Source organism: Nomascus leucogenys, chromosome 9 (assembly GCF_006542625.1).
Source record: "Nomascus leucogenys isolate Asia chromosome 9, Asia_NLE_v1, whole genome shotgun sequence".
Lineage (NCBI taxonomy): Eukaryota > Metazoa > Chordata > Mammalia > Primates > Hylobatidae > Nomascus > Nomascus leucogenys.
Genome location: NC_044389.1, coordinates 63,929,787 through 63,954,654, shown reverse-complemented (window position 1 = coordinate 63,954,654; position 24,868 = coordinate 63,929,787). Strand labels below are relative to the sequence as shown.

The following is a 24,868-nucleotide window of genomic DNA, read 5'->3' as shown; positions in this document are numbered from 1 at the left end:
GCTGTGCCCTCTGGGAACAGGAGACCAAGCGTTGGACCTATGTAGTGTGGGTAGGTGAATCAGAGAACATTGCATGAAACCAGGAATCACATAGATTAAACTCTCGGAGAAATAGGAAACAAGAAAAAAATATCAAATTTGTAATGACAGATTACATGCAAAGAAACATGCTTTTCTTATTATTGGCTCTTGGTAGAGGAATAGAAACCTATCCCTAAGAATTCTTGGCCACAGGTTGGTCTTAGTGGAGGTTGGGTGCCCAGTCTTCAAGGATGGAAAAATCTAAGCAAGCATTTAAATGAAATGAATCTATGTTGGTGGCATGCCCAAGTTCCCAAGAATCAATGTATATTCTTTCTGGAAGAATATACTCTCAACTCAGGACACAAAGAACTACTGGATCGAAAGTTCTAGGGAACGTAAGCCAACATTAAAAAACATGAATGTATGAGGAAAAAAGCTACTATAGGCATTCGTTTCCAGAAACAAAAAGAGCAGAAGCAGACACATAAGTGCCTCATTTATTGGAGTAATCAGATACAGACTATAAAATAAATACATCTAATATGTTTTAAAACTAAGAGACGGATAAAAAATGAGCAAGGATCAGAAACTCAAAAAAGATCTAACAGATATGGAAGGAAACTGACAAAGCATCTAATAAGAAATTAAGAGTATAATGATTGAAATTATATGCAATGAAAGCTTTCATTAATGGCGGAGGAGCTTGCCTTGTACTACCCTCTTGATAAGATTAATCATAATTGAAGGCATTAAAAAGAAACAAAAAGTAGATATTCAAGCTTTGTAAAAAGGAAACCATGCTGGGTGAGATCCGCATTAAAACAGCTGTTATACAGCTGTTCACTTCAGGACATTCTTCAGTGTATAAGGAATGGGGAATAAACCTCTAGTTAAAATTGTACCTCATGGTAAGGTAGTTTGTGAACAGGACAAAAATATCTCCTCTTATCACTTGTATTTAACATTGTAATAGGGGTCTTAGCAAATTAAACTAAGAAAGATAAATGAAACCCCCAAATATTATAAAGGAAGAAGTTACCTATTTTTATTTGCAATGTGAATTTTTATTTAGAAAAGTCTGAAGACTCTACCAAAGAGGTACTTGAAACAAGAGGTAAGTTAAGTATGATTATAGGTACAAAGTAATATACAAATATAAATTCTGCATTTATATACTAGCAATAAAAATTTATAAGTGAAATAAAATAATCTTCATAGCACTAAAAATTATAAAATAATTTTGAGTAAATTTAACATGTAAAAAGTATGAGACCTCTACATTAAAACCCACAAAATATCACTGAAAAAAAACCTAAATGGCAAGATATACTACATTCATGGATTCGATAATTCAATATTTGATAAGCTATTCTCCTCAAATTGATCTTAGATTCAATATTACTGCATTAAAAATTTGAGCAGCCATTTTTTTAGAAATGGAGATGTTTATTCTAAAATTTACATAGAAATGCAAAATGATTAGAAGGGTCAATAAATACTTTGAAAAAGAACAAAATTGAAGAATGTATACTATCAATATCAAGACTATAAAGCTACAGTAATCAAGGCAGTATGATATGGGTATAGGAAAAGACAAATAACTCAGTCTAGTAGAATAAAGTCCAGAAATAAACATCCACAGTCAGCAAAAGAATCTTTTCAAAAAACATTGCTGAAACAACTGGATATCCATATGTAGAAAAAAATTAACCTAAATCCCACCACAAACCATATACAAAAATTAATTCTAGATGAATCCTAGACCTGTAAATCACCTAGACATAAACATAGGGTAATATTTTCACAATTTGAGGTAGGCCAATATTTCTTAGAATACAAATATTTGCAATATATATTTACATTACAAAAGGCTTGTATCTAGAATATATAAAGAACTCTTACAAATCACTAATAAAAAGACAAATCAATTTTTTAAAATGGTCAGCATCTTAAAAAATCACTTCATGGTGGCTGGCAAGATGGTCAAATAGGAACAGCTCTGGCCTGCAGCTCACAGCAAGATCAATGCAGAAGGCAGGTAATTTCTGCATTTCTAACTGAGATACCCAGCTCATCTCATTAGGACTGGTTAGACAGTGGGTGAGCTGAAGCAGGGTGGAACGTCACCTCACCTGGGAACCACAAGGGGTTGGGGAATGCCCTCCCCTAGCCAAGGGAAGCCATGAGGGACTGTGTTGTGAGGAATGGTGAATTCCGGCCCCAGATACTAAGCTTTTCCCATGGTCTTTGCAACCCGCAGACCAGGAGATTCCCTCAGGTGCCTATATCATCAGGGCCCTGGGTTTCAAACACAAAACTGGGTGGCCGTTTGGGCAGACACTGAGCTAGCTGCAGGAGTTTTTTTCTCATACCCTAGTGGCACTTAGAATGCAAGTGAGACAGAACCATTCATTCCCCTGGAAAGGGGGCTGAACCCAGGGAGCCAAGTGGTCTAGCTCAGCGGATCCCACCCCCATGGGGACAAGCAAGCTAAGATTCACTGGTTTGAAATTCTCCCTGTCAGCACAGCAGTCTGAAGTTGACCTGGGATACTCGAGCTTGATGGGGGGAGGGGTATCCACCATTACTGAGACTTGAGTAGGCAGTTTTACCCTTACAGTGTAAACAAAGCCGTGGGAAAGTTGGTGGAGCCCGCTGCAGCTCAGCAGAAACCGCTGTAGCCAGACTGTCTCTCTAGATTCCTCCACGTTGGGCAGGGCATCTGTGAAAGAAAGGCAGCAGTCCCAGTCAGGGGCTCATAGATAAAACTACTCTTTCCCTGGGAGAGAGCACCCGAGGGAAGGCGTGGCTGTGGGTGCAGCTTCAGCGGGCTTAAACATTCCTGCCTGCTGGCTCTGAAGAGAGGAGGGGATCTCCCAGAACAGAGCTCGAGCTCTGCTAAGGGGCAGACTGCCTCCTCAAGTGGGTGCCTGACCCTTGTTCCTCCTGACGGGGAGACACCTCCCAGCAGGTGTCAACAGATACCTCATACAGGAGAGCTCCAGCTGGCATCTGCCCGGTGCCCCTCTGGGATGAAGCTTCCAGAGGAAGGAAAAGGCAGCAATATTTGCTGTTCTGCAGCCTCACCTGGTAATACAAAGGCAAACAGGGTCTGGAGTGAACCTCCAGCAGACCTGCAACAGAGGGGCATGACTGTTAGAAGGAAAACTAACAAACAGAAAGGAATAGCGTCAACATCAACAAAAAGGACTTCCACCCAAAAACCCCATCTGAAGGTCGCCAATATCTAATACCAAAGGTAGATAAATCCATGTAAGTGAGGAAAAAACAGCACAAAAAGGCTGAAAATTCCAAAAACCAGGAAAAATAAAATCCTTTACAGAGAAGGAAATGCCAAAAGATTTTGTCACTACGAGGCCTGCCTTACAAGAGCTTCTGAAGGAAGCACTAAATATGGGAAGGAGAAACCGGTACCAGCCACTATAAAAACATTCCAAATTGTAAAGAACATCGACACTATGAAGAAACCACATCAACTAATGAGCAAAATAAGCAGCTATCATCATAATGACAGGATCGAATTCACACATAACAATATTAACCTTAAATGTAAACAGGCTAAATGCCCCAATTAAAAGACACAGACTGGCAAATTGGATAGTCAAGATGCATCGGTGTGCTGTTTTCAGGAGAACCGTCTCACGTGCAAAGACACACATAGGCTCAAAATAAAGGGATGGAGGAATATTTACCAAGCAAATGGAAAGCAAAAGAATGCAGGGGTTGCAATCCTAGTCTCTGAAAAAACAGACTTTAAACCAACAATGATCAAAAAAAACAAAGAAGGGCATTACATAGTGGTAAAGGGGTCAGTGCAACCAGAAGAGCTAACTATCCTAAATATATATGCACCCAATACAGGAGAACCCAGATTCATAAAGCAAGTTCTTACAGACCTACAAAGAGACTTAGACTCCTACACAGTAATAGTGGGAGACTTTAACACTCCACTGTCAACATTAGACAGATCAACGGGCAGAAAATTAACAGGAATTTTAAATATTCCTGGAATATTTAATATTCAGGAATTGATGTCAGCTCTGGACCATGCAGACCTAGTAGATGTCTGCAGAACTCTCCACTGCAAATCAACAGAATATATATTCTTCTCAGCACCACATCACACTTATTCTAAAATCGACCACATAATTGGAAATAAAACACTCAGCAAATGCAAAAGAATGGAAATCCTAAGTCTCTCAGACAACAGTGCAACCAAATTAGAACTCAGGATTAAGAAACTCACTCAAAACTGCACAACTACATGGAAACTGAACAACCTGCTCCTGAATGACTACTGGGTAAATAACAAAATTAAGGCAGAAATAAATAAGCTATTTGAAACCAATGAGAACAAAGACACAACATACCAGAATTTCTGGGACACAGCTAAAGCAGTGTTTAGAGGGAAATTTATAGTAGTAAATGCCCACAGGAGAAAGTGGGAAAGATCTAAAATCAACACCCTAACATCACAATTAAAAGAACTAGAGAAGCAAGAGCAAACAAATTCAAAAGCTAGCAGAAAACAAGAAATAACTAAGATCAGAGCAGAACTGAAGAAGATAGAGACATGAAAACCCTTCAAAAAAAGCAATGAATCTAGGAGCTGGTTTCTTGAAAAGATTTACAAAATAGACCACTAGCCAGACGAATAAAGAAGAAAAGAGAGAAGAATCCAATAGACACAATAAAAAATGATAAAGGGAATATCACCACTGATCCCACATAAATACAAACTACCATCAGAGAATACTATAAACACTTCTATGCAAATAAACTAGAAAATCTAGCAGTGGATAAATTCTTGGACACATACACCCTCCCAAGGCTAAACCGGGAAGAAGTTGAATCCCTGAATAGATGAATAACAAGTTCGGAAATTGAGGCAGTAATTAATAGCCTACCAACAAAAAAAAGCCCAAGACCAGATGAATTCACAGCCGAATTCTAACAGAGGTACAAAGAGGAGCTGGTACTACTCCTGAAACTATTCCAAACAATAGAAAAAGAGGAACTCCTCCCTAACTCATTTTATGAGGCCAGCGTCATCCTGATACCAAAATCTGGCAGAGACACAACAAAAAAAGAAAATTTCAGGCTAATATCCCTGATGAACATCGATGTGAAAATCTTCAATAAGGTACTGGCAAACTGAATCCAGCAGGACATAAAAAACTTTATCCACCACGATCAAGTCAGCTTCATCCCTGGGATGCAAGGCTGGCTCAACATATGCAAATAAATAAATGTAATTCATTAGATAAAGAGAATGAATGACAAAAACCACATGATTATCTCAATAGATACAGAAAAGCCCTTTTATAAAATTCAACACCCCTTTATGCTAAAAACTCTCAATAAACTAGGCATTGATGGAACGTATCTCAAAATAATAACAGCTATTTATGACAAACCCACAGCCTGTATCATACTGATTGGACAAAAGCTGGAAGCATTCCCTTTGAAAACCAGCAGAAGACAAGGATGCCCTCTCTCACCACTCCTATTCAACATAGTATTGGAAGTTCCGGCCAGGGCAATCAGGCAAGAGAAAGAAATAAAGCGTATTCAAATAGGAAGAGAGGAAGTCAAATTATCTCTGTTTGCAGATGACGTGATTGTATATTTAGAAAACCCCATCATCTCAGCCCAAAATCTCCTAAAGCTGATAAGCAACTTCAGCAAAGTCTCAGGATACAAAATCTATGCGTCAAAATTAGAAGCATTCTTATACACCAATAATACACAGAGAGCCGAATCATGAGTGAACTCCTTTTCACAATTGCTGCAAAGAGTATAAAAAACCTAGGAATACAACTTACAAGGGATGTGAAGGACCTCTTCAAGGAGAACTACAAACCACTGCTCAAGGAAATAAGAGAGGACACAAATGAATAGAAAAACATTCCATGCTCATGGATAGGAAGAATCATTTATAGATTCAATGCTATCCCCATCAAGCTACCACTGACTTCCTTCACAGAATTAGAAAAAACTACTTTAAATTTCATATGGAACCAAAAAAGAGCCTGTATAGCCAAGACAATTCTAATCAAAAAGAACAAAGCTGGAGGCATCATGCTACCTGACTTCAAACTACACTACAAGACTACAGTAACCAAAACAGCATGGTACTGGTCCCAAAACAGATATGTAGACCAATGGAAATGAACAGAGGCCTCAGAAATAATGCCACACGTCTACAACCATCTGATCTTTGACAAACCTGACAAAAACAAGCAATGGGGAAAGGATTCCCTAATCAATAAATGGCATCGGGAAAAACTGGCTAGTCATACGCAGAAAACTGAAACTGGATCCCTTCCTTACACCTTATACAAAAATTAACTCAAGATAGATTAAAGATTTAAATGTAAGGCCTAAAACCATAAAAACCCTAGAAGGAAACCTAGGCGGTACCATTCAGGGCATAGGCATGGGCAAAGACTTTGTGACTAAAACACCAAAAGCAATGGCAACCAAAGCCAAAATTGACAAATGGGATCTAATTTAACTAAGGAGCTTCTGCACAGCAAAGCAAACTGTCATCAGAGTGAACAGGCAACCTACAGAATGGGAGAAAATTTTTGCAATCTACCCATCTGATAAAGGGCTAATATCCAGAATCTACAAGAAACTTAAAAAAATTTACAAGAAAAAAAAACCATCAAGAAGTGGGCAAAGGAGATGAACAGACGCTTCTCAAAAGAAGACATTTATGTGTGCAAAAAACATATGAAAGAAAACTCATCATCACTGGTCATTAGAGAAATGCAAATCAAAACCATGATGAGATACCAGCTCACGCCAGTTAGAAGGGCAATCATTAAGAAGTCTGGAAATAACAGATGATGGAGAAAATGTGGAGAAATAGGGATGCTTTTACACTGTTGATGGGAGTGTAAATTAGTTCAACCATTGTGGAAGACAGTATGGCGATTTCTCAAGGGTCTAGAACCAGAAATACCATTTGACCCAGCAATCCCATTACTGGGTATATACCCAAAGGATTATAAATCATTCTACTATAAAGACACATGCACATGTATGCTTATTGCAGCACTATTCACAATAACAAGGACTGGAACCAATTCAAATGCCCATCAATGATAGACTAGATAAAGAAAATGTGACACATATACACCATGGAATACTATGCAGCCATAAAAATGGATGAGTTCATGTCTTTTGCAGGTACATGGATGAAGCTGGAAACCATCATTCTCAGCAAATTAACATAGGAACAGAAAACCAAACACTGTATGTTCTCCCTCTAAGTGGGAGTAGAACAATGAGAACACCTGGACCCAGGGAAGGGAACATCACACCCTGGGGCCTGTCGGGGCTGGGGGGTCTAGGGGAGGGATACCATTAGGAGAAATACCTAATGTAGATGACGTGTTGATGGGTGCAGCAAACTACCATGGCACGTGTATACCTATGTAACAAACTTGCACGTTCTGCACATGTATCCCAGAACTTAAAGTATATCTATTAAAAAAAACACTTCACAAAAGAAAATATAGAAATGGTTAGTAAGTCATGTCAGTAGTCATCAAGGAAATGCAGATTAAAGCCACAGATTTGCCATTTCATACCTACTTAGAAAGATTTATAATACGAAGTGTTGGTGAGGCTGTTCCCCTATATTTCTAGTAGAAAAAGAAATTTGTAAACCATTTCAAAGAATAGCTAGTCAGTTTTTCATAGAGTCAAACGTATACCTATTCCGTGACAAGAAATTCCACTTTTTTGGTATTTATCCAGGTAAACTGAAATCATGTCTTCAAATATCTTGGCCACAAACTTTATAACAACTTTATTCCTAATAGCCCTCAAATTGGAAACAGCCAAAATACCCATCATCAACTGAATGTATAAACATATAGTAGTGTACTCAGCAATGGAATGCTGCTCACCAATAAAAAGGAACAACATGAATGCATTTTTTAAACTGATGACCAAAGGAAGCCACACACAGAAGAATACCTTCTGCATGATTCCATGTATCAAAGTTCTAGAACAGGTGGCAGACATAAATACAATGGTTGTTTCTGAGAGAAACATTTGACTGGAAAGGAGCTTGAGGGAATTTTTTGAAATAACGGGAATGCCTCTAAACACTATAGTGGTTGCAGCTACATCAGTATAATATGCATTAAAATTCAACGAACTGTACACTAAATATCTATGGATTTTATTGCTTATAAATCAATTTAAAAAACTGTAGCATAAAGGTTAAATAGCATATGATTGACCCAACAAAGAAAAAAATCTGTGAACTGAAAGATAAATTTAAGTAATTTACATAGAATAGAGACATAAAAACATGGAACATAAGAAAGAGAAATGAAAAGAGTTGGAGAATAGAGTGGAGTCCTAGACAAAAATCATATAGAGAATGAGGGAAAAGCAATATTTAAGAAATAGAAACTAAAAAATTTCCAGAAATTAAAAATGACACCAATCATCAAGTAAAGGGACCCCCACAATTCTAAACTGGGATAAACAAAGTTCCCATTTTACGTAACAAACCACTCCAAAATATAAGGGCTTAAAACAACAATAATCATTTATGGTCTCAGGTTTCTGTGGGTCAGGAATTTGGAAGTAATTTTGCTTGAGGTCTCTCAGGAAGTTACAATCAGATGGTGTTGGGGGCTGCAGTCAGCTGGAGGCTCCAGTCGCCTGGAGGCTCAGAGACCCATTAGACTAGACGAACCGAATCCAGGGTGACTCCCTCATGTGCTGCAAGCTGATGCTGGCTGTTAGTTGGGTGCCTTAATTCTTCTCCAGGTGGGCCTCTTCCTGGGACTGATTGAATAACTCATGGCAGCTGGCTTCCCTCAGGGTGGGTTCCAAGAGACGATGAAAAAGCTACAAAGCTTTTGGAAGACCTGCTTTTGAAAGTCACACACTAGCACTTCCAGTGTATTCTGTTGGCTACACAGGGCCTGCTCTTATTCATTGTGGAATGAGATGCTTCAGAATAGCAAAAGGATATCACAGATGTTTGCTTGTAGTAGTGAAAGTACAAAACAAAAACAAACATAAAGTCTTAAGAGTTACCCCAAGGAGAAAAGATAGTTTATATATAAAGGAATAAAAATTAAGCTTTCAGTTGACATCTCGACAGCAACAATAGAAGCTAGAATGCAGTAGAATTTAAAGTTCTGAAAAAAAAGTAAATTAAAAACTCCATGTCCAGGGAAACTGTCTTTCAGAAAGGGTGAAAGAAAGACATTTTCAGACAAAGATAAAGGGTGTTTACTTCTACGTACAAAGGATACGCTTTTTTTTTTTTTTTTTTTGAGACAGAGTCTTGCTCTGTCGCCCAGGCTGGAGTGCAGTGGGGCAATCTCGGCTCACTGCAAGCTCCGCCTCCCAGGTTCACGCCATTCTCCTGCCTCAGCCTCTCCGAGTAGCTGGGACTACAGGCGCCCGCCACCACGCCCAGCTAATTTTTTATATTTTTAGTAGAGACGGGGTTTCACCATGGTCTCGATCTCCTGACCTCATGATCCGCCCGCCTCGGCCTCCCAAAGTGCTGGGATTACAAGCGTGAGCCACCGCGCGCGGCCTACAAGGGATATGCTTAAGAGAGAAGAAAAATGATCCCTGATGAAGGATCTGATATGCCACAAGGAGTGGTGACCATAAAGAAATGGTAAACATGTTACCTTGTTAAAAAATTATGGCATAAAGTAATAATTATTCCAATAGATGGTATTAAAATTTAGAAAATGTGAAATAATTGAACAACAGTAGCATGCAAACTGAGAATGAGTATAATGGGAATTAAAATAGAAGGATCAAATTCTTTTTTTCAGAAAATGTTATTTTAAAAGAAGGCCGCAAAAAGGAAACAGAAAATCCAAAAATAATCAAAGAGAAAGCATAAATTAAGGAAATAGAAAGGAGATCCAGTATATGTAAATGGACTTAACTCTCCAGGCAAAAAACTATTGTCAAATACATTTAAAAAATAAAAATTGGCCAGGTGCGATGGCTCACGCCTGTAATCCCAGCACTTTGGGAGGCCAAGGCGGGCGGATCACGAGGTCAGGATATCGAGACCATCCTGTCTAACATGGTGAAACCCTATCTCTACTAAAAATACAAAAAATTAGCCAGGCATGGTGGCAGGCGCCTGTAGTCCCAGCTCCTCGGGAGGCTGAGGCAGGAGAATGGCATGAACCCAGGAGGCAGAGCTTACAATGAGCAGAGATCGTGCCACTGCACTCCAGCCTGGGCGACAAAGCAAGACTGTCTCAAAAAAAAAAAAAAAAAAATCATCTATGTGATGTTTACAAGAGATATGCTTAAAAACGAGGATGCACAAAGGTTGGAATTAAAAGGGTGGAATTCCTAGAGATAAATGGGGTTACCACATGATCATAAAAGGCCAATTTCACCAAAGTGATATAAAAATCCTAATATTCTATTTACCTAATAAAATTCTTCAAAAATAAAAATAAAAGGAATTTGGCAGATAAGGACATACGAGCAATTGCAGAAATTTTAATATATGTTCCTCAGAAATTGGTAGAACATTTAGATCCAAAATCACTAAAGCTTTAGAAGATGTATAAAACACAAATAATACACTTCATCTAATGGGCTTGTAGAATATTGTTCCCAGTAGGTGGAGAATACACATTAACAAAATTTGATCATATACTGGGACATTAAGCAAGTTTCATCAAGTAGCAAAAATGGGAATTGATTGGACTGGCAGCCCAGCCAGAGCTGTTTTAGCTGAGGCTCCTGAGTGGACTGCAGTGGGATGGAGTCTGGAAAGGGTGGCCAAGGGTGGGGTGTGCCCTGGGGCAGTACAACAGGACTTCCATCTGGGTGATGGACACTGTGGGCAGTCCAGTTTTGGATACAGTGTCTTATAAGAGTGACTTTGGTCTCATTCTGCAAATTCTGATAAGTGGCATTTTCATCCTTCATCAATTCTTGGCAATATCTATGAGGGGTCAGATACCTAAGGAAGGCAAGTAAGGGAAAGTTTGCTGGTCTGTTTGTTTTTTCAGCAGAGGAAAACCAGGGAAAGCCCAGAAAAAAAAGGCCTAAATAAGAGGAGAAAAGTCTGAGTTTGGAAGTGTGTCTTTGGAGTCTGTAGTGGTGTGTCCCTTCTTAATAATTATAGATGATGAGTTTGTGGTAAGGGATTAAGACTTCACTCTACTCTTATTCCTTAGTCGTGATTGAGATTGTCAGCCTGATTTTTTCCAAAATGAATCTCACCTGGGTTCAAGCTGTTTTTATCAGAAATCACACTAAGTGGAGATTAAAGAACTAAAGGATCATGAAAACTCTCACATCGTTATATCTTACCTGCCCATCCCAGAGTTTCCTATATCTTACTCCACTTTTCAGGCCAAGAAGAGCTGATGAAGGTTAAGAACGTTTCTTCTGGTTGTAGTGAATGAGTCGATAACAATATTAAGATTAGGACAATACTTAAAGAATTTAAAAGAAAGCCCACTTTGTTCTCAACCTATGCAGCATTTATATAATAGCTAGCCTTTTTTGCGATTCTTCAGGAGAAAACTTGGTTTTACTCTAACAAATAATAATCCAATAAATCTCAGCTGCTGCTCATCAATAAATGTCCTATATGAATGTATCGTTAACTCATGTGAGTAATGCACCTCAGCTAAAATTCAGAGCCTGAATCTTACTTATATTGAGTATAAGAAAATATAATACAAGACATATTAAATGTTGATATTATTGCCTGACTATCATTTATCTGCCTCTCTATACTGATAGCCCTGTAATGGCAAACTATGCTAGGGTGTTTACTGCTGAAATTAGCATGTTGCTTAGCATATAAGAATGAATGAAACCAAAAGTTATTTGTAAAGATCAATAAAGTCAATAAGTCTCTATCCAGATTAAGAAAAAAAGAGTGAAAGAATAAAGATATAAATTACTAATATCAGAAATGAAAGAGGGCACATGAATTCCATATATTTCATGGATATGGATTCTACATATTCCATGGATATTAAATTGATAATAATACTGTGAAGAGCTCTGTGTCTACAAATTTGATAACCTAGATGAAATGGACTAATTCCTTGAAAGACACAATCTGTCAAAAGTCACACAAAAGGAATAGGCAATCCGAATAGGCCTATATCTGTTAAAGTTGAATCAATAATTAATAACCTTCTAGAGCACAAAGAACCAGGCTTAGATGGGTTTACTGGTGAATTCCAGTCAACATTTACGTAAGAAATTATACTGATTCTCTACCATGTCTTTCAGAAGATAAAGCAGAAGGAATACTCGATAACTGATTTTATGAGGCCATTATTACTCTAATACCAAAAGCAGACATAGAGATTCCAGGAAAAAAAACTACATACCAATATCTCCCATGAATATAGATGCAGAAGCTCCCAGCAAAATACTGGCAAATAGAATCCAACAATGTATACAAAGGATTATATATCACAACCAAGTAAAATTTATTCCAGGTATTCAAGACTGGCTCAATATTTTAAAATCAATGAATATAATCCATTACACCAGCAGGCTGAAAAAAAAGCATTATATTATCATATCAATAAATGCAGAAAAGCCATTTGACAAAGTCAAATACTCATCCATGATAAAAACTCTCAGTAAACTAGGAACAGAGGAGAACTTTCTCAACATGATAAAGAATATCTACAAAAAGCCTACAGCTCACATCATACTTAATGGAGAGAAACCAGAAACTTTTCCACTAAGATCAGGAATAAATCTCTTACCACTCCTTTTCAGTATCACACTGGAAGTCCTAGTTAATGCAGCAAGACAAGGAAATACAGGGTATTTGGATTTGGAAGAAAGAAATAAAAGTCTTTGCTCACAGATGATATGATTATCTATGTAGAAAATCTTAAAGAATCAACAACAACAACAAATCTCATGGAACTAAAAAGCACTTACAGCAAGGTTGCAGGATACAAGGCTAACATGCAAAAATCAATCACTTTCCTGTATACTAGCAATGAACAAGAGAATTTGAAGTTAAAAACACTATACCATTTACATTAGTACGCACAAAAATGAAATAGGTTTAAATATAACAAAATATATATAAGATCTATGAGGAAAACTACAAAATTTTGATGAAATAAATGAAAAAAAACTAAAATGGAGAGTTCATGGATTGAAAGACAGTATTGTTAAAAGAAAAACTTCAGCCGAATTAAATGTAAAGGAATTTAATTGATCAATGAGTGATTCATGAACTGGGCAGCCCCAGAACCACAGCAGATTCAGGGAGACTCCAGGGGTGCCTCATGGTAAGAACAAATGTACAGACAAAAAAAGGGAAGTGACGTAGAGAAATCAGAAGGTACAGAAACAGCTGTATTGGTTACAGGTTGGTGTTTTCCTTATTTGAACATGGTGCAAACATTCAGCAGTGTATGAGTAGTCGAAGTATGGCTTCTGGGATTGGCTAAGACTCAGCTATTGTTACAGGTGCATACTCCTAAGTTAGGTTTTCAATCTCGTCTACCTACTAGGTTAGGTTGCAGTTCATCCACAAGGACTCAAATATAGAAATATGGAGTCCTTCTCAGGCCATATTTAGTTCTCTTTGACAGTATCCTTAAGATGTCAGCTCTTCCCAGCTTGATCTATAAATTCAATTCAATTTCTTTGGGAGGCCAAGGTGGGCAGATCACGAGGTCAGGAGATCGAGACCATCCTGGCTAACACGGTGAAACCCCGTCTCTACTAAAAATACAAAAAATTAGCCGGGCGTGGTAGCGGGCGCCTGTAGTCCCAGCTACTTGGGAGGCTGAGGCAGGAGAATGGCATGAACCCGGGAGGTGGAGCTTGCAGTGAGCTGAGATCTCACCACTGCACTCCAGCCTGGGCGACAGAGTGAGACTCTGTCAAAAAAAAAAAAAAAAAAAATTCAATTCAATTTCAATCGAAATCTCAGCAGGTTATTTTGTGTACAGAGAGAAACTCATTCTAAAGTTCATATGTGGAGGCCAAGAGACCGAGAATAGCCAATGTAACATTGAAGGAAAACAAAATTGGAGGACTGACACTTCCCAATGTTAAGACATACTATAAAGCTACCATACTGAAGACAGTGTGGAATTGACAAAAAGAAAGACAAATAGATCAATGGAACAAAATATAGAGCCCAGAAAGAGATCCATGTAAACATAGTCGATTGATGTTTGAAAAATAAGCAAAGCAATGCATGGAGCAAAGCTAGTCTTTTCAACAAATACTTCTGGAACAATGAGACATCCAGATGCTAAAAAGTAAATCTAGATACAGACCATGTACCCTTCATGAAAATTTAAAAAAAAAAAAAGCAAATTAACTCAAAATGGATCAAAGACTAAATGTATAATGCAAAACAATAAAACTATTAGAAGATAACATAGGAGGAAATCTAGAGGACTTTGAATATGGCAATGACTTTTTAGATACAACACCAAAGGCATAATCCATGAGAGAAGTAATTGATAAACTGGACCTGATTAAAATTAAAAGCTTCTTGGCTGGGCCCAGTGGCACATACGTGTAATCCTAGCACTTTGAGAAGCCTAGGTGGGTGGATCACTTGAGCTCAGGAGTTCGAGAGCAGCCTGAGCAACATGGTGAAACCCCATCTCTACAAAAAACACAAAAAATTAGCTGGGCATGGTGGCTCACACCTGTAGCCCCAGCTACTTGGGAGGCTGAGGTAGGAGGATTGCATGAGACCAGGAGGTTGCGGCTGAGTCAAGCAGAGATCATGCCACTGCACTCCAGCCTGGGTGACAGAGTGAGACCCTGTCTCAAAATAAACAAAACAAACAAAAACTTCTGCTGTGTGAAAGGCTGTTAAGAGAATTAGAAGACAAGCCACTGACGGGGAGAAAATATTTGTAGAAAACATACTTCATTAAAGGATTGTTATAAAAATATATAAAGTGCTTTAAACCATAAGAAAACAAACAACTTGATTAAATAATGGGCAAAAGACTTGAAGACACCTCACCACAGAAGATATATAGATCTCAAATAAGCATATGAAAGATGTTCAAAATAATAAGTCTTTAGGGGATTGCAAATTAAAGCAATGAGATATCACTACACACCGATTAGAGTGGCACCTATTAAATTCTAGAACACTGACAACACCAGACGCTGATGGGAATGCAAATGGTACAGCCACTTTGATAGGCAGTTTGGAGGTTTCTTGCATAACTACTCATACCTTTACCATATGATCCAACAATCACGTTTCTTGATATTCATGGAAAGCAGTTGAAAACTTCTGTTTACACAAAAAACTATACACAGAAGTTTATAGCAGCTTTGATCATAACTGCCAAAACTTGGAAGCAGCCACAGTATCCTTCAGTAGGTGAATGGGTAAACAGTGCTAAATACCACAATGGAGTATTTTTCACTGCTATAAAGGAATGAGTTATCAAGCTATGAAAAGACATGAAAAAACAAAATGCATATCATTAAGTGAAAGAAGCCAATCCACAAAGGTTACATACTTCATTATTCCAACTAAATGACATTTTGTAAAAGGCAAAACTATTGGAGACAGCAAAAAGATTAGTGGTTGGTGGGGTTTGGGGCAGGAGAGAAGAAATGAATAGGCAGGACACAGAGGATTTTTAGGGCAGTGAAAATACTCTGTATGATACTGTAACGGTGGATACCTGTCATTATACATGTGTCCAAATCCATAAAATATGCAACACCAAGAGTGAATCTTTATGTAACAGGTGGACTTTGGGTGTTCATGATGTATCAATATAGGTTCATCAATTGTAACAAGTGTTTCACTCTGGTGAGGGATGTTGATAATGGGGAAAGCTATTTATATATGGGAGCAGGAATTATGCAGGAAATCTTTGTGTCATTCCTTTCAGATTCACTGATTGCTCTAAAAAAGTGAAGTCTTAAAAATTTTACTATATCACCACTTTACCAGATTAAATGAGAAAAACATTATATAACTACCTTAATAGATGCTGAGAAAATTTTAACATATTATTACATTCAGTTATGATAAAATATCTTAGCAAATTAAGATATTTTATCTTAGCTTATTAATAAGAATAATAATTTTATTAACCTAATGAATGATACCTTACAAAATTTAGGGCAAACACTACATAATTATGAAAAATTGGAAGTATACCACTGACTCTCAAAAGTCAGTGATATAAGCACTTCTTCTATTTGGTATTTTACAGGAGGTCCCGATGCAGCAAACTATGAATAAAATTAAAAGATGGATTGAAAAGTAAACAATAAAACTTTCCAGGTGATATGATTAAATCTATGGAAATCCAAAATGTAACAAGAGGCCAGGCACAGTGCCTGTAATCCCAGTACTTTGGGGCACCCGAGGAGGGAGGATTGCTTGAGTTCAGGAGTTCGAGACCAGCCTGGGCAACATGGTGAAACCCCGTCTCTACAAAAAATATAAAAATTAGCTGGATGTAGTTGTGCATGCCTGTAGTTTTGCTTACTTGGGAGGCTGAGATGGGAGGATTGCTTGAGCCCAGGAGGTTGAGGCTGCAGTGAGTCAAGATCATGCCACTGCACTCCAGCCTGGGTGACGGAGTGAGACCCTGTCTCAAAAAAAAAAAAAAAAAAGTAACAACAGGGTAAATAGATAACCTATGGATGGGAGAAAATTTTTGCAAACTAGGCATCTGACACAAGTCTAACATCCAGGATCTATAAGAAACTTAAACAAATTGACAAGAAAAAAAAATCCCATTTAAAAATTGGTAAGGGACATGAACAGAAACATCTTAAAAGAAGACACACATGTGGCAAACAAGCATATGAAAAGAATTCTCAGCATCACTAATCATGGGAGAAGTGCAAATAAAAAACACAGTGAGATACTATCTCACACAAGTCATAGTGGCTAACATTACAAAATCAAAAAATAACAGACACTGGCAAGGTTGCAGAGAAAAGAGAACACTTATACTGCTGAGGGGATTGTAAATTAGTTCAGCTATTGTCGAAAGCAGTGTGGCAATTTCTCAAAGAACTTAAAATTACCATGCAACCCAACAGTCTCATTATTGGATATATACCCAAAGGTATATAAATCATTCTACCATAAAGACACATGCACACATACGTTCATTACAACACTATTCACCATAGCAAAAACATGGAATCAACCTAAATCCCCATCAACAGTAAAGAAAATGTTGCACATATATAACATGGAATACTACACAGCCATAAAAAATAATGAAATCATGTGCTTTGCAGCAACATGGTTGGAGCTGGAGGACATTATTCTAAAAGAACTAACACAGGAACAGAAAACCAAACACTGCATGTTCTCACTTATAAGTGGGAGCTAAACATTGAGTACATATGGACACAAAGAAGGGAATAATAGACACCAGGACCTACTTGAGGGTGGAGGATAACAGGAGGGAGAGGATCAAAAAACTACCTATCAGGTACTACGCTTATTACCTGGATGATGAGATAATCTGTACACCAAACCCCCGGGACACAAAATTTACTTATATAACAAACCTGCACATGTACCCATGGACCTTTTTTTTACTTTTAATAAAAGTTAAAAAAAAAAGAATCAACTACAGAGTTTAGTATAGTTGTGGGTGTAAGATTAATAACACAATAACTTGGCATATTTTTAAATACCAGAAACATAGTTGATACATAGGCATAAAAATGCCTTTTACAAAAAGCATGGAAATATGTATCTAGAGCTAACCGTAACAAAAGTGTATAAGAGCTTTATTGAGAAACATAAAAATTTATGGAAAGATGTTTAAAAGACCTAAATTTATAGGTAATATGGCTTTTTCTCTCTTCTGGGTACAGAGCTAGACAGTATATCTCAGGCTTCTTTCTCGTTAGTTGTGACCTTGTGGCATAGTTCTAGATAGTGAAATGTGAGCAAAAGTGAAGTTTACCACTGTCAGACTTGAACTGTAAAAATTGTTTGCCACTGATCTTTATGCACTCTTTCTGGCTTGTTAATGAACATAGCCAGTTGGAAGTTGACAGAACCCTAAAATGGAAGAAACCTGCATTTCTGAATCACTCCTCAGCTACAGATTAAATACACTTCCAATGGAAATTCCAGAAGAACTTTTTGTGAAGCTTGGCAAACTGATTCTAAAACTTATGTAGAGTAACCAAGGGCCAAAAATAGCCAAGACATTTCTGAAGATAAATGAGGAGAACAGTGTGGAAATAAACTGCTCCCTCAGATATGAGAACTAATTATAATGCTATAGCTCAAACTAATTATTAGTGGAGGAAAGGCAAGTTAAGACCACAGTGATTTTATACTCACAGGTGGCAAAAAAACAAAAATGCTGGTGAAGCATGTAGAGCAGTCAGAACTCTTATACAAAGGGGTGGCAATATCATACAATCCCTTTGGAAAATAATTTGGCAATATCTAGTAAAGTTGAAGAAACCATGTCTTTGACCCAGCATTTTTACTCTTGTATACATTTCTACTGCGTAACCTAGAAAATGATGTTAACAGAAGCATTTTTGCAATAATACACGATTGGAAATAACACACATGTCCGTCAACAGCAAAATGGACAAAAAATCATACTATGTTAATCCAATGGTGTTATAATACAGCAGTGAAAATAATGGACGATATAGGGTATAGATTAAATTGACAAATATAATTTTTCAGTAAAAAAGACCATTTGCTCAAGATCAAATATGTTAAGATTTATCTAAAATAAAAAAACTATAAAGTATTTAAGGATATTAGATTTGTGGATAAATTAGAAATCAATGCAAGCAAATGATGAACACAAAAGTCAGGGTAGTGGGACTTTTGGGCAATGAGCAAGAGGACACTGTGAGAGGAAGACAGAAGGCTTCTGTGTTGGTTCTATTTAGTTACTAAACTGTTGGTAGGTGCAGGGGTGTTTTTATTCTCATGCTTTGTAACTTGTTTATATGTCACATTATTTTATATGTATTAATTATTTTTTAAATTGAAAATTAAAAATAATCACCAACTCGAACCATATTTTTATTGCCAGACCATTATTAGCCAGACCATTATTAGCTGTACTTGACAGTTAAGTTTCTCTCACTAATGTGCTTAACACATGCTGTTGCTTCTCACTTAAATACCTTCTACTTCCTCATCAATTTATATAAGAAGAAAGTTCCCTTTGAACCTGGTTCAAATTTTACTATAGACAAGTATCTATGACCTTCCTAAATTTCATTATGTCTTACTAAAACTGACATTAATGATTACCTCTTCATTCAATTCTTTTTTTTTTTTTCACCAAACACAGGTTGAACATCTGTGTTGCAAATGCTATAGGGATACAAACTGTATAGGATGTATTGCCTTTTCAAAGGAGCTAGATTTATTCACAACTAGACACCACTGGCACCAGGGATGTAATTCTGGAATATAAAAAGTGTTACAGAAACTCATAGGAGAAAGGAATTGGTTCTGTAAATTCAAGTAAGACTTCAAATAAGTGGTGTCATATGAGATGAGCCTCAAAAAATACTTCCTGTTTGTCCTGGGGTATGCAAGTCTTCCCTTCAACTCGCCCACCTTCTACTAAATACTATTAGGTATTTCAGCTGAATCTGTACATCAAACATAAAGAGTGGATCATTACTTGGAAAGACTCATTCATCCCATATGTATCTTAGCCTCTTTCACTTTCACTTCCACTCAATTGAAACCATCCATTGTTGCCTCTTTTAGTGGATGGACGTTAGTAGCAGAAAGACATTAAATCAACTTTGGTTGTTGGTGGACAGGATAAACAGATTCCATTTACCCTTGTCTAGACTTGGGTAAAGGAAGTACACTAAAAATGCCACATAAATATTTTTTTGGAATGGCATGTCACCATGAATCATCTGGTTTAATTAGACTGGTCATTTTGTGTCCATTTTTATATGACCAAGAGAACCAATATCTGACAAATTTACTGACCCAGAGAGAAACTTCTGGGAAAGAGTTCATACTTACTGGATACCAGCTCCAGCAAGCCACAATGCAAATTTTTCTATTTCTGAATGATGCAATCAGCAGTGCAGATTTAGAATCATTTTAAAACCTTCTAGTTTATTAAAATCTTTGGAGATGATGTTTTCAGCATGATGTACGCCATCGTTAATAATGAGAATTTAATAGAGACAAGGGCAAACCTGTGTACAACTTCCTCAGGTACTCTTCTTGAAACCTCAGTTTTGTTAGTAGAATTTGAAAAAAAAAAGGGGGGGGTGTCTATTTTCTTGTCTCCTAGATTGTTTTAACCCCCTTTAAAACATGTCAGGCCATGCCATACCCCTTCTGTTAATCTTACTGTGATTTCTTAGAAAAGAAAAATATCTGAAGGTATTTCTGTGGTTTACAAACGCACAATGCTCTCACTTCTTGCCTTTCTTCCCCTCATCCATTTTTGCCCAGGCACGCTGGCCTTCTTGCCAGTTCTTGATCCTGCCATGCATAATCCATCTCAGGCCTTTTCACTGGCTCTTCCTTTTGGTGGCATGACTGCCGCTCGGATACTTTTTTTTTTTTTTTTTTTTGAGGCGGAGTCTCGCTCTGTCGCCCAGGCTGGAGTGCAGTGGCGCAATCTCGGCTCACTGCAAGCTCCGCCTCCCGGGTTCACGCCATTCTCCTGCCTCAGCCTCTCTGAGTAGCTGGGACTACAGGTGCCCGCCACCACGCCCGGCTAATTTTTTTGTATTTTTTTAGTAGAGACGGGGTTTCACCGTGGTCTCGATCTCCTGACCTCGTGATCCGCCCGCCTCGGCCTCCCAAAGTGCTGGGATTACAGGCGTGAGCCACCGCACCCGGCCTCGGATACTTATAGAGCTCTCTTACTTATCTCACTGAGATTTCTACTCAAATCTGCTCAAATGCTACCTCCTTAGTGAGTCTTTTTGGTATATAGTGGTACTCAATAAATATTCATTGAGTTATTTATTAACTTTCTGTTGTCTGGAAGAGCTGGGGTGAAAAAAGACTGAGACTTTACGGTAGTATCCATGGTGGTACAAGACAGACGTAGTGTGATTATTATAGAAAATATACAAAACTTGATGTTGAAGATTTGGGGCCTTCTATATTAGGCACTTGTTTTAAATAGGTCTGAGTGTCCAGTTTCTGCTGACAAAATGGATTAGACCAAAGTTGATATGATCAAAGGAGATAAAGAAAGTGATACATTTACATCAATCTTGAAATTTTAATATAAGTATTGCCATCTCTTTAGGGCAATATGCAAATATTACAAAAGCTAAACCAGCAATTCAAATGGAAATATACCACTTTCAGAGCTAGAGAAATTCTCCTAAATAGCTAGTAAGCTTCCAGTGATCCTTATGAGGAAAACTTAAATGCAATTAAAAAAGAAATGAGTCAAAAGTCTGTTATAAACCAAGAAAACAGAATATTTTCATATATGTGTGCATACAAATGCAGTTATAAACATTACTTTCTTGCCTTTTAAATTTTGGTCTGTATAAAATTAGCTATGATTTTCATATTGGTTCTTTCTCTGAGGAATACATTGATGTGCTAGTCTCAGCTGGTTACAAATTTTAATTTTGTAATATTCCCAACCACGCAGTAGATAGAATCACTGTGAGTCATTCTGTGTGGATGAAAAAATCAGCAAAAGCCCACTTCAAATTAGATTGTTTAAATTCCTTTTTTCCAATAGGAAAATCCTTGCTGTTGTGTGATAAATACTAAAAGCAATCAGTAAAATGGTAAATTTCTAAGGGGTTTATTTAAGGTAAATTAAGATTTTAAATACCAATATTTGAATAAATAAATAGGGGCTGGATTTTATAGTTCAATGACTCATACTTTTTTTAGATGAGGGCTTACTTTGATATGTGAACCTTGTTTATTTATTTTTTAGCAAAGATTGTTGCTGTATTATTGAGAAAGGCTATGTGAAATGTGAAATGCTGAAGCCCAGAAACAATTTGTGACTGTTTGTTTGAGGAAGGTGGAGGATAGTTTTATTAGAATAATATCTGTATATATTGGAGATGAAAAGCATTTGCTAAATACCCCTGTGAAAGAAAACCAACTGTGTGTTTTGCAGGGAAGCATTTCAATCATATACACTGCTTCGATTCAATGAGGGGCCCTTCTGTAGCTCCAGCTTTTTTTTTCTGTCTATTCTGTGCACGGAGTTCTTTGAATAGGGCCTCAGAGAAGAGGAAAGGTCTATTTTGCGAAAATGGAGGATGGTAACACTGATTCATTACCCTGGGAGAGTTCCTAATCCTCAGTCAGGGCCAAGCTCAGATGTCACCTGCTAATAACATCTTCCCCAACCATCATCTCCCTAATGTTCTCGACATGTATGATTTTTGCCCTGTGAGTTTATACTTTGTTCAATTATATCGTGTATAACATGATATACATGTTATAAGTTAATGTAGATGCTACATATAAGTTAATGTAGATGCTACCCACCACTCGCCTTCCTGAGACAGACAAAAAGTGTATAGAGCCCAGACAAATTTGGCATGATATTACCCTGACTTTGCTTCTGACTGCCAAAATGTGTAGGGTGCAGACATTGTGTATAATGGTTTTTAAAGACTGTCCAGAGTTTTAAGCCCCACTTCTAGCATTAGTCCATTTCCCAAACTCTCAATTTTGTTATTATTTTTACATTCATGATGGAGCTTTACTTGCACAGGTGTCCATCATTTCTTCCTTGTCTCTTCTTCCCAAGTAATACCACCTTTGAATTAAACATGTGTTTAGTCCTGCTTGCCCTGAGCTTCAAAGTTGTTGTTATGGCTCCCCTTTGCTAAGCCATTCCTCCATATCCTCTAGGGGTTGTGGGCAGAGAGGTATGTGCATGGAACTTTCCGCAGTGCAACTAGATACATACCTGACCCTGCAAAGGAATACATGAGGTGGTCTCTGTCTCTCTGTCTGTCTGTCTCTCTCTCTCTCTCTCTCTCTCTCTCTGTGTGTGTGTGTGTGTGTGTGTGTGTGTGCATGGTATAAAAAGAAGGGTAGGGTGTAGAAAGCAGATTTCAGAGGTAAGAGGGAGGCTTAAAGAGCAGCATGAGTTTTATGGTTTCTGCACAATTTCTTTGCTGTTCTTTACCAGGTTGACTTTGGATTTGCGAAGAAAATAGGATCTGGACAGAAAACATGGACATTCTGTGGGACTCCAGAATATGTAGCTCCTGAAGTCATTCTCAACAAGGGACATGACTTCAGTGTGGATTTCTGGTCACTGGGAATTCTAGTGTATGAGCTCCTAACGGGCAAGTATGTACCTTCAAGTTTTATGCAGCCACCTCTTCAGAGAAATGCAAAAATAACCTAACTAGTGATAAAGTGTATATACTTTAAGAGCATAACATTTTGAAAATGTTTTTGATTAAGTATGATACCTTTTTCTCGTGACATTGCTTCACATACAGTGAACTTGCTGGTTTATAACATAAAGAAAAGATTCAGGAAGGCAAAGGAAAGGAATATAGAATTGCTGTGGTTTACCTAACGTGGCAAGACCTATTACTGTAGATAACAAATTAAGTATGAAGGCTTTAATAATTCAGCATAATAATAAGAGAAGGAATGAAAGTTGTGGGCTGTGTTATTATTTCCTCTTTTTTGTGTAATGGAGAAAACAGCAATCTGAGTTCAGTTAAATCCGTTGATCAATTAAACTGAAATTATCCATCTTCCCAACATATCATTAACCAGAAATGCTAGAACAAAGCCCCATTTCTGGATTTAAATTTTAATCCTCTTGTCAGCTGCTTTCTAGAGGTGCTAATGAATAGAGACAAGACACTGCAGGGGTTTTAGCAGTGAAAATTGAATTGTCATTCCCAAAGAGATTAAAGGACTGTATTAATGAATCCAGGATCTCAAATATTTAAATGCACATACACACATTACACACCTATGCAAACACATATACACAGGCTATATGGGATATTACCTCACATTTGTAAGGTACTTTACATTTTACAAAGCACTTACATATGTATTATATAGTTTAGTTTTCACAAATTTGTGTGGAAGATAAGTCAGGAATTTTTATTATGATTATTTTATGATCTACATTTTTATTATGATTATTTTATGATTTACATTTTATAGATTAGAAAACCAGGTGAGAGAGCTACCTGTCCAAGATCAGTAACATAATACTAGATCTTCTGACTGAATGTGACGCACCTTCCTTCTATATGTGTTTATGATACAATGCATGGGCATACACACACAGAATTCAAATCAATTTTCTGGTTTTCTAGCTCCATTTCTGGTTAACTGATTTGATCATCCTTATAACCCTTTATAACCAAATATTCTCAGTCTTAATTTCAGAGAGGATTTGCATCTGGAATGGTTTAAGAAATACTAGAACGAGTCTATTGGTGAAGATACAAGTCTTAACACATACTTTACGAAAAGAGTTTCATAGAATCTTCTTGAACTTTTTACACTACAAATTTCAGTGTTAGACTATCTGTGGCTACGTTTTACACCTCTGTCCACATGCATTGAGCAAACAAATATAAAAGACCATTTTATATTGTCTGTAATTATTTTCAAATATTCATTGCTTAAGATTCTGAAGGAAGGAAGAGAAAATATTCAGTCATTCAGAGAAAAGTTATTTAAGGGCTTGGGCACAACAAATTCTATTTCAAAAATTTGTTTCTCTGGGAAATTTGTCAGCTGCATTTGTAAGAGATACATGCTGGCTTCTGTAGGTAATCAGATATGTATCTCAGTTTTCACCAGCTGGAATAACAT

At 37.3% G+C, this 24,868-nt stretch overlaps 1 protein-coding gene across 2 annotated transcripts in view; it reads left to right on the top strand.

Moving 5' to 3' along the window:
- PRKG2 (protein kinase cGMP-dependent 2) overlaps positions 1–24,868 on the top strand; it is a 117,574-nt gene that overhangs the window by 73,625 nt on the left and 19,081 nt on the right. For both annotated transcript variants that reach the window (XM_030819060.1, XM_012499362.2), the window contains one exon: positions 23,202–23,365. In XM_030819060.1, coding sequence (XP_030674920.1) covers positions 23,202–23,365 — 164 coding nt within the window. The remainder of the gene's footprint in view (positions 1–23,201; positions 23,366–24,868) is intronic.